At 32.2% G+C, this 11,428-nt stretch overlaps 2 protein-coding genes across 2 annotated transcripts; both read right to left on the reverse strand.

Moving 5' to 3' along the window:
- Window positions 1-2,849: 2,849 nt before the first annotated feature.
- On the reverse strand, window positions 2,850-3,322 carry LOC108977564 (cecropin-2-like). Its single transcript, XM_018947294.1, has 2 exons — window positions 3,148-3,322; window positions 2,850-3,046 (listed from the first exon to the last, which is right to left on the reverse strand). The coding sequence occupies exons 1-2, from the start codon at window positions 3,244-3,246 to the stop codon at window positions 2,954-2,956; spliced, it is 192 nt and encodes a 63-aa protein (XP_018802839.1). The 5' UTR covers window positions 3,247-3,322; the 3' UTR covers window positions 2,850-2,953.
- Window positions 3,323-6,525: 3,203 nt separating this feature from the next.
- LOC108977563 (cecropin-1-like) lies at window positions 6,526-7,027 on the reverse strand. Its single transcript, XM_018947293.1, has 2 exons — window positions 6,856-7,027; window positions 6,526-6,746 (listed from the first exon to the last, which is right to left on the reverse strand). Exons 1-2 carry the CDS (start codon window positions 6,952-6,954, stop codon window positions 6,654-6,656), a joined length of 192 nt encoding a protein of 63 aa, XP_018802838.1. The 5' UTR covers window positions 6,955-7,027; the 3' UTR covers window positions 6,526-6,653.
- Window positions 7,028-11,428: the final 4,401 nt, after the last annotated feature.

Below are 11,428 nucleotides of genomic sequence, written 5' to 3' on the forward strand. Positions count from 1 at the left end.
CGTAATGGCCCTACTAAGTTTTTTGTACATATCTCGGAAACTGCTATAGAGTCGTTTCCTTCAGGCATTTCCATATACAGTTCAAAAATGAAAGAAATCGGATAATAACCACGCCCACCTCCCATACAAAGGTTATGTTGAAAATCACTAAAAGCGCGTTAACCGACTAACAAAAAACGTCAGAAACACTAAACTTTACTGAAKAAATGWTAGAAGGAAGYTGCATCTAGGCTTTTTTTAAAAATTGAAAATGGKCGTGGCGTCRCCCACTTATGGACCAAAAACCATATCTGAGGAAGTACTCGACCGATTTCAATGAAATTCGGTAYATAATACTTTCTTAACACCCTGWTRRCATGTATCAAATATGGGTGAAATCGGCTCACAACCACGCCTGAAATCTCGATKATCACTTTATCATGYGAGAGTATAAAATGACACCCGAACTTAGCCCTTCCTTACCTGTTGTAAAATAATTTCTTTAAGAATATAGCATAAWGTGATAGATTGAGACAAGTTCGTAGATTGTGAATTCATATCCCAATTGCGGCGACAACTTTATAATGGTGATCGTCTCTGAAATGTAAAACTAATTTATGGTTTGGATTGTAAAATTTCTAAAGTTTAATTATAAACAAGAAAAAATGTTAACTTCAGTTGCACCGAAGCTAAATACCCTTCACAGGTGCATTTCTGTTGGTAATTATGTGTTCAGTTTGTAWKRCAGCTATATGCTATAGTTAACCGATTTGAACAATTTCTTCGGAGATTATGTTTTTGTTTTAGAAAATAACCTGTGCCAACTTTTATGGAAATACATTGTRAAATGTGMAAATTTTCCATACAAGAACTTGATTGCGATCGTTCAGTTTGTATGGCAATATCGGCAAYTCCGACAGCTGAGCAGCTTCTTGAAGAGAAAATGACGTTTGCAAAATTTCAAAACGATATCTTAAAAGCTGAGGGCCTAGTTCGTATATATACAGACAGACGGACAGACAGACGGACATGGCTAAATCGACTCAGCTCGACATACTGATCATTTATATATTATAGGGTCTCCGACCCTTCCTTCTGGGTGTTACAAACTTCGTGACAAACTTAATATATTCTGTTTAGGGTATAAAAACCGTTTGATTCATATTTTTCTGAGAATAAATATTATGGTGTGTAAAATTTTTTTCAGTAGTCTGCTTCTGTTTCTCCAGCATCATTTAATAAACAATGCTTGATACATTTCTTCCCATTATACGTTAATTTCTAAAGTTCAGAAAAAAGCTGCTTCACTGATTTTTGGAGGGAATTTTGATTTACAGCTTAGCTTCCCGTCATTTGGCAACAACAAATGTAATTCACACGCAAACCGTTCTGTTAATTACGCTTTGCGTCTCGGAAATAATAGATCACTCGAATTGTCACATACTTCACATCTGTTTATACGTTCGTACATATTAAACTTTATAAAAATGTAAGCAAATTGTGTTATGAGGTCTGTTTCATTCATAAAAATTTTTACACATACAAATCTATATGCACATCTGTATGCATAATGAGAAAAAAATAACTATAAAAGGTCCAGCGAGGAAACTCTTCAATACAGTTCAATACTTTTTCCCCTGAACAGGGTATATTTAGTTTGCYAAGAAATTTGTAAAACCAAGAAGACCCGGAAACCTCATAAATAGCTGAGTCRATTTAGCCATCCGTCCCTCTATCTGTCCATCCGTATATGCGCAAACTAGTCGCTCAGGTTTTGAGATATCGATTTGTCATTGTACATCCAAAAAAGGCCTGCAGTGTTTTTCGCAATCACCACTAAATTATATCTGACATACAAACTGATCTCTCAAAATCAAGTCATTACATCTTTTTTACTTGATAAAATATCTTCATGAATATTCTGAACTGACCGATTAAAAGATAAAGACTCACACAGTCGGGTCTACGTAACCGGAATGGGCCCGGATTTTATGTCTGGTTAAGGGGTTTCAACCTAGCAGAATTCTGCCGTTACAACAACAACAATAACAACTAGATAAATTTCTTTGCAAATCAGTTCAAGATTGAAGAAATGCAGCTGTAGAGGGTTATAACTTCGATGCATCCCATGTTAATGCTTTTCCTTAGTATTTACTACGGATTTTAATGGATTATTATGTACTTATGCTATTGCAGCATGTTTGTTAGAGGAAAAATATATGTTTCGATCTACATATTTTATTTATATTTTGAACTTAATAATATAAGGTAGATTGTATTATTTTATTCCTATTGATGAATTGCAGGTTCCTACAAGATCATTGTGCGAATTGTTAATTCAAACGTTTTACATACATTCGATTTTAGTTCGTCTCATTTCTTATTAATTAATATTTGTTTACAATTAACTCAACAACACAGAAAAAGGTAATCGATCTGGACTGCATAATGCAGGATTTCGAAATATATACATACAACGTATTATTAGATACATGTGTAAATATGTACCATATATTTAACATACTTATAAAATAAAAATAGAATTCATACAGTCGGAAGATACGTTGATCCAGCAGAATATAATACAACCGAGAAGAAAAAAAAGATGATAACGTGCGGAATACTGTCAAAATTCAAATTTTTATATCAAACTTTTTCCATTCCAATAAATACCAGACACCCTTTCTGAGTGTACTCATATTAATACTGGTGGAAATCTGTTAATTTTTAGCCAACAAAAATATCGAAAATGTTTTTATCTTACGAGGAAGTTTGTTTTTTGATTATAGAATCCTATTACCAAGATCTAGATAATGTTAACAAAAAAATTTCCGTAAAATAAAGTTTTATTCAAATACTTTTATTTCATTCTCCAAAAATCAGTCATACAATTTTATAAATAAAAAATATTACTCTTAATAAATAAAAAGAAATTAGGTACACATATGTTGTTCTAATCTTCGAACAGATTCAGTTAACCCTTCAATGTTGCCGCAACATTGGCGGCCTGTTGAGCTACGGCAATGGTCTGGATGGTGGCATCTCGGGTATGTTGACCAACGCGCTCCTGAAATTTTTGGAGTGAAATTGAGAAGTTAGTAAATTCTTCTTATTGCAGAATGCACATTGAAGTATRTATATATTTTTGATTTATCATTTAAAACTTACAATTTTCTTGCCAATCTTTTTCAACCATCCTGCTTCACTTTGTGCAGTGAAGACGGCGATAAAGACAGCCAGAAGAACGAAAATCTTGTTGAAGTTCATTTTGTTTAGGTATGTAGATTTGTTTATTTGTATGAAMGATTATTTAAGCGTGGTATGCTTCTACTTTATTCGACGTTCGAATTGTGTTTGTTGAYAGTWCMATAGCRCAGCTTTSCTTTTATAGCACGACAGAGATACAAAKCAAGCGAAASCTTTCCTTATCARCGCGTTGTCGGGGATTTCGTTCTACTCAGCACTGAAGAGTGTAGCAATGTTGCTAAGTATGTATGTACATATGTGTTTTCAACATCATCTAAATTTTGTATTATCAGTCTTTGGGTTAATTTGTGCAATTAAAAATAGTATCTAGACAATATAAGCGCATATATTTTTATTAGGAATAATTTTCAATTTCATTTAGTAATATGTGTATTCCAGGTAAAGATTTATTTGCTTCATAAGCATGTTGTTGTATATATATATATACATATATACTATATAAATACGAGGACTTGCTTTCTTGAAAGAAAAAAATAAATCAATTCAGCGTTTTTGAAGAATCTGGAGTTTACTTACTCAAATAAGGTCAAAATAACTATTTTGAACCTATTTCCACTAATAAGTCAAATCACTTTAATATGTTTTTCATGTAACATAATAAYAATTTTCATTTAATATTGATAATGTTGGTACCTGTAGACTTTATTATTAAATCTTTTTTTTCACAGAGGAGAAGGATTTGTAAATTAAATTTAAACTAAATTCCCATATTTGAAGTTAATTGTCTTTAAGATTGACTCACCTACTGATCTACGAAGAAGTAGGACGTGATGTTAAAATGAAATAAAACATAAAAATTTGGTCAAAATGGGCTCCGTCTGTTGCATAACAAATGCAGATATTTTTATTCTATTTACRATTTGAGCAAAATGTCGGCCAAATGTTAACTCTTTTTGCGTATCTCCACGCGCTGACATCAATTTTCGATGACCCGGCGCAGAATTTCGGCTTTAGTGCGCTGAATGTTGCCTYTTACCTCCCGCAGAATTTGCTGGTTGATTGTCGTAACCCTTTGATTTAACGTGCACCCACAGAAAATAATCTAGAGGCGCTGATCGTAGAGCCATTGCTCGAAACTAACGAGTCGGCAAGCTTGGCGCTCAATGCGTCCATGTTTAGATGTGAAACTGCCTTTCTGAAGATGGGATCGTCCGCGCCGATTTCATCAGGTGGGTAGGTAGAAGTGCAGCCCTATCGGGCTCAATTAGCACTTGATGTGCCATTTTGATACCCTATTCGTAGTACCTCCTGTATCTGCTAATACGTTTCACTTTCTCTCTCTAACCATTTTGARGTTTCGATGAAACTACTTATGTCTGGTGAAAATCCATTCAATGTTTGGTGCTTGATGGATTCCAAGTRTTTTGTGTCGGATCTATGCTAGASCTGRGCATTCGCWGAGAAAGTGGAAGATTGTKTCCTTGTTCCCTGCTACTCCGCAACCTCGGCAGATGTCGTTGTAGGGYATACCCATTTTGGACGCATGTTYYCCAAATGGCCAGTGCCCTGCTGTGRTAGCTGTTACTCTGTAGATACTTTTTCTTGACCTATTTAATAAGKCGTTSRTTCTTTTCCTKCCATATSTTGTMCATAATTATTTAGTTATGATGCATTTTGTAATGTTTTTCCACCTGTTATTTSCAACTYKTTGAAATTGGCTATGGATCTCTCCTTTGACCGTTTCTAGCGGGCTTGGTATTAGGATTTCATCAGACTCCGGGAAAAAATGTCGGTCAACATCGTATTATAATCATCGGTATTGATGACAACGGCACKTCCTRCTTYATTTCGAAAGAARTAAGGCCCTATGATACTGCCATACAATTTTGTTTGCTGACTTTTCGATGATCGTCAATTTGCGTAATAACTCCGAACTATTTTCAAGTGTTGTCCCAAWGYGAAACGTGACATGATGAAATGGCAAATCTTATACCTTWACCTATTCTTATAGAATACACTGATAAATTTACATCATTTCGTAAACAAACATGTTCGTCCGGAACTGTCAAAAGCACGTCAGTCCTATTGGTAGATGCATTATATATATGTATGTATGTCAACAAAGGGCTTATGCTAAATTTGATTTATAATATTTTAAATTTACCTCTTCTGGTTTAAAGTGATGCATACAAAAAATATGAAGTTCGGACTTAATATTTTTTTATCCTTGGTACCAGAATAATATTCTTAAACATTTGGATCATGATTTGTAGGTCTCAGATATTAAATTTTGACGATTATATTTGGTTACCGTGTTCACCTAAGCTCTACACTTTTTAATCGGTTTGTCCATAATGGCCCAAGTTAGACTTCTAAGTTCACTAGAGGATTATCAATGAGCAATACGTATAAAATATGCATATGGTAATCGAAAAAGTCTTTTCGTATTTTGGTGGAATAATGTCTCAAGTGGAAAAATGGCAAAAAGTGGGCGACCAAAACGGTACATATATGTTTATTTATTTATTATTATAAGAAAAAACAAAAAAAAAAAAAGAAAATGTTTGATTAGAAATTCGAAAATACTTTATATATCTCATATAAATTTTATTGTTATACCGAGAAAATACATTTCTCAAAATGCTGTCAAGTTGACAGTCCCTGGCCGGATTAAAAACAAGTTTATTATGATTACGTACAACAGAGACCAATGGTWACAGGAATCCTCCCTTTGACATTATTTATATCATTCAAATAGGTATTACTGATATTAAAGTATGGATATAGTCGACTTTTTGTAAACCATAATATAATTTTAACCAATAGTGTACATATTCACCAGATGAGAACGTGAAAATTGGCCTGTCGATCTGTACAACTGGGAAARCTGGTTATAGAAATACTTGTACGCATTTTTCGATGTCACTTATCACCGAATGTGCTTCAAAAAGCTTCCGGTACGAATTAAAAACAATTAAATGCTTACCAAAATAAGTGGCTTTAATATCTAGACAAGTAGTGTAAGTATTTGCAAAGGGTAAATRTATTTCACATTGAAATGGTTACCTTAGCAATATAATTAACGGAACACTGAACAATATTTTCAAAAACAAAAAAACCAAAAAAAACACACACCCATCATAGCTTCTGTTCTAACAAAAATAAATACTCAAAAACAATTATATTTTTTTTGGTATTAGAATTATTTATTTTTATTATCTTGAATTTTTTTTCGAAAAAATGGAAACTTGTTAGAAATCTATTAATTTGTCCTGCAATCTTGGCTTTGCTTCTGTCCATTTTTATTGATAATATGGCGTATAAAARTAAAAAAGTGTGTAGTTTTCTGAAATTTTGATTTTATTCAAATACTATTTTAATCTCAATCACAAAATGGTCTAACTAAATAAATACTCAACTAATTTAAGTACATAGATTTATGGTAACAACATTTGAACATATTAAGTTTATCCCTTCAAAGTTGCCGCAACATTGGCGGCCTGTTGCGCCACGGCAATGGTCTGGATAGTGGCATCTCGTGTATGTTGACCAACGCGTTCCTGAAATTTATSAAGAGAAATTGAGAAGTTAGTAAATTCTTCTTATTGCAGAATGCACATTGAAGTATATACATACATATATTTTTTTGAGTTATTATTTCGAACTTACAATTTTCTTGCCAATTTTTTTCAACCATCCCGCCTCAGTTTGTCCAGCAAAGACGGCAATAAACACAGCCAGAAGAACGAAAATTTTGTTAAAGTTCATTTTGTTGATGTATAAATTTTAATTTATTGGTAGGAAAGATTATATMAGCTTGCTGCACTTCCACTTTCTTCGGCGTTCGAATTGTGTTTATTGATAATTCAGTGGCTCAGCTTTGCTTTTATAGCACGACAGAGATACAAACTGAACGACACCTTTCTTTATCAGCGCGATGCCGGGGATTTCTTTCTATACGGTACTCAGTGGTGTGCAAGTACATGTAAATCTATATATTTGCAGCTTCATTTAAAATTTGTTGATTAACTTTCATATGGATGTAGCTATATTTTTTTATATAACTTCGATTATTATGCAAATGTATAGAGTTCGAGAAATAACTAATCATCGAATAATTATATAATTGTATACATACTTGTATATAAATTCTCTTTATTCTTCTTTACTTACATGGTTATAGCCAAGTTTACAACAGCTCGCCAGTCGTTCCWCCTTTTCGCTGTTTGAAGTCAATTAGAGATTCCAAGTGTAACCAGGTCCTTTTGTCGAATATTGCGTCGAATACTGTCAAAGCTGGAGTATTTTCATCCATTCGGATGATATGACCTAGCTAGCGTAGCCGTTGTCTCTTAATTTGCTAAACTAAATATGTCAATGTTGTCGTATATCTCGTGCAGCTCATTGTAAGAAATATTGATGCCTTAGAGCTTATTTACGTCATATTATAATATTTACGTAAAAATAAAAATACATATGAATTTATAATAGTTTAAAATGTTTTAATAAAACTCGATTAGTAAAAAATGACTAGAATAACTATGTGGTATTTCGTCCCCTGACCAATGCTTGATCCGATCCTTTAACTACTTCATTCTAATTGTTGAAATTAAAGGTGGAGGGTTTGAAATTTTATTTGCGCGATGCAATTAGAAGTAAGAAGTTMTATTTTTAAGTGCATTTACAAATCTAAATAGGTAGCAATCAAAACTTTACAGGATTGTTCCTGCTATCTGTATATAATCCTAAAATTTCATTGAAATCGGTCAAGCCTCTTCGGAGTCTATGGGAACATACATACAAATTTTCTCTTTCTCTTTTATATATGTGTATATAGATTATGTAATTTATATAAGAAATTCTGATTTGGCCATAATAGAGATTGCAGAGAATCTCAACATTTTTTATGGATTGACTCAACAGAATTTGGTTTATGTTTTGGGTCGCTTGAGATCGTGGCGGGTTCTCAACCGACATATCATCATAAGACATGGGTTTATGAAACAGTCAAAGAATCTCGCACAGACATACAAACATTTCTAAAAATATATTGCACCAGTGTATAAAAATTATAATTAGAGCTGAGCTTGTTTCTTCGCTATTTTATCAAAATCAAAACGCTTAAAATACTAGAAAAGCATCTGTGCAAAAATCCCCTTTTCTTTAGCCAAAACGSTCGTAAGCGTCAATTCTTTTATGGTAGAATGTAAACTTGACATTGTAATRTAAGAAAATTGCAGTAATCTTTGCTGTCTCTTTGCTTTTTGCGGCAGTGGGAATCACATTGGCCGATTGGCTGAAGGATCTCAATGAGGGAAGTGTGMATTATTTACTTAATGCACTCATATCTTCCGGTATTAATTTCAAGTGTTTGCCTTTCAGAGTCAAGTGGTTAATGAAAGATATTAATTGGCTGCGTATTTATGAAATTATTTTTAAAAAGTAGCGCTACAATTATTTTATCGCCACGAAAATTTTGTAAATTGTTTCTGAATTTTTTTAAATTTATATTAACAATTTTAAAAGTAAATATTTTATAGCAAAAATTATTTTGTTTTTATTTAATTTAGATGTATAAATAAAATATTTACATACTAAGTTTTTTAGTTTAAATTTGTTACTGTTAATCTGCATTAATCATATACTCTTTTTTTCTGAATGATTTCGTAGTTATAGTTCTGAACTTATGCTTACCAATAAAATGAACTGTTCTCAGAAAATTTTCATTGCTGTTAATTAATTTCTACAAGTATGTAGAATAATGTGCCAGATTGGGACAAGTTCTTAAATAGTGAGTTCATATCCCAATTGAGACAAAAACGCAGAACAACACGTTATATTTGTGTTCGTCTCAGGGCTGTAATTTAAAACGCATTTATGTTTAGGTCTGTTTTTTTTCGGATTATAGCGTCATTTAATTCTAAAGTTTATTATAAAAAATATATTTGATTTAAAAATATTTGATTTATATATTCCCGAGAATAAGTATAGTTAGTATATATAGTCACGATTTCTCAGTAGCCTGCTTCCGTCTCTCCAATATCATTTATTAAGATATTTTTTCTTCTCATTAAAAGTCAATTTCTGAAGTTCGGAAAGACGCTGCTTATTAATCACTGTTTTTTGGAGGGAATTTTAATTTTCAGATTGGTTCCCCGGCATCTTGCAACAACAAATGAAATTCACACGCAAATAAAACGTTCGGTTATTTACGTTTTGTGATTCGGAAATAAAAAATCACTCGAAATATCGCATACTTCACATCTGTTTATACGTTCATGCATAGTTAGTGAATTGGATAGAAACGTAAACAAATTGTGTAATTAGCTCAGATCTGTTTCATTCATACATTTTTTTTTTCATACAAATCTATATCTACATCTATTAACAACGCCGCACAGCAACTTATTAAATAACCCAGTAGAAAAAACATGACTGAAATGTTTGAGACAAATATTCAAAGAAAACTCTTTATTTACTTAAGTATACCCTGAACAACAAGAAGGAAGCGTCAGAGACCCTATATAGTGTATATAAATATATGTGTTTATATTATCAGGTTGACGAGCTAGGTGCTTTTAGCCATATGTACATATGTATGTCTATCCATCCACCTATATATATGCGAATTAGTTCCTCAGCGTTTGAAATATCGATGTGAAATTTTGCATTCCTTCTTTTCTCTTCAAAAAGCTGCTCATACAAATTGATTGATCAAAATATATTTTTTTATTATGCAATCTCCCAATAAGTTATTCAGATCGGACTACTATAGCATACATCTGCCGTACAAACTGTCCAATCAAAATCAAGATAAATATCTTTTTATTCCATTTTAAGCTTTAAAAACTTCAACTTTGGAGGGTTTTAGCTTCGGTGCAGTCGCGGTTAACGTTTTTTCTTAATATCTATAATGGTTTTGTGCTATCATACATACATCCATACGTACACTTCGATTTTAGCTCGTTGCCATCATTTTGCTTTCTTTTGTTCCTCTCATTTCTTATTAATTCAAATTTGTTTTCATTCAACTCAACAACACTAAAGATGGTGATGGATCTGTTTTTAATTCGCAAATTATTGGTGAATCTTCATTGAATTATTTTTCTTGGTAATAGGTGATTTTATGTCTTATAATTTTTTTTTTTTGGGGAAACTTGATATATCATATATATAGACAGCTTATATGTAGTATATAAAAACTGGATCTTTTATTCTCGTTAATATTTGGATAGAGCACCTTAATATCTTCCAAGATGCGTTTAGCTTCCACCGACAACCAAATATATTTTATAAGAAGCTTATTCATTGAAGAATTGGATATTCGCCTTTGCCTATTGAGGATTTATGAAAAAAACATACCCAGACCATGCGTTATGTTATCTAATACTAGAACTAATTTTCATGAATAATATTTAACAGTTGAGACTGGACAATACAGTATTTCGAAATATGTAAATTCATGTCTCATGTTGAAACCCTTTTACTAAGTATTATTTATTACAGAAGTATACATATGTATATTTAATGTTCGTCGTAATGTCGGAAGATATTGATTGATTGATCCAGCAGAAAATAACCAGGATCAAGAAAATAAGTGATAGCGTGAGGAATACTGTCAAAATATAGTTTTCGCATTACAAGCTTTTCCATCCTAACATCAATAGATGGATAAGTTCTAAACGATCGTTTCTTCAGCACAAGCATTTCCGTTTCAAAAAAAAAAAAAAAAGAAACAGAAACCCTTTTGGTGTTTATTAATACTAGTAGAAAATCTATTAGTTTCTAGTCAACAAAATCATCGAAATTGTTCTTATTTTAAGAAGTTTTTTTTTATATAAGAATCCTACAACCAAGCTTTAGAAAATATTAACAAAAATTGTTCGGCAGAATTTAGTTTCATTCAAATACTTTTATTTCATATCTTCAGAAATCAGTCACACAATTTTCTAAATAAATAAATATTAATCTTAAGTTAGGTACTCATTTGTTGTTGGATCTTCCGAACAGATTCATTTAACCCTTCAATGTTGCCGCAACATTGGCTGCCTGTTGAGCTACCGCAATTGTTTGAATGGTGGCATCTCGGGTATGTTGTCCAACGCGCTCCTGAAATTTAGGAATGAAATAGAATGGAGATGAGTTAGTAAACTTTTTTTGACACAAATAATTTAGTCCTGATTTACTGTTTCTAACTTACAATTTTCTTGCCAATTTTTTTCAACCATCCCGCCTCAGTTTG

This window comes from Bactrocera latifrons, unplaced genomic scaffold, assembly GCF_001853355.1.
Source record: "Bactrocera latifrons isolate USDA-ARS-PBARC rearing strain unplaced genomic scaffold, ASM185335v1 scaffold_91, whole genome shotgun sequence".
NCBI lineage: Eukaryota > Metazoa > Arthropoda > Insecta > Diptera > Tephritidae > Bactrocera > Bactrocera latifrons.

What these genes read in the sequence shown, in the direction of transcription:
- LOC108977564 (XM_018947294.1), bottom strand. Translation starts at nt 3,246, where the DNA reads ATGAACTTCAACAAGATTTTCGTTCTTCTGGCTGTCTTTATCGCCGTC. An exon ending in AAAAGATTGGCAAGAAAATT is followed by an intron (nt 3,047 to 3,147) that starts GTAAGTTTTAAA and finishes CAAAAATTTCAG; the next exon opens with GAGCGCGTTGGTCAACATAC.
- LOC108977563 (XM_018947293.1), bottom strand. Translation starts at nt 6,954, where the DNA reads ATGAACTTTAACAAAATTTTCGTTCTTCTGGCTGTGTTTATTGCCGTC.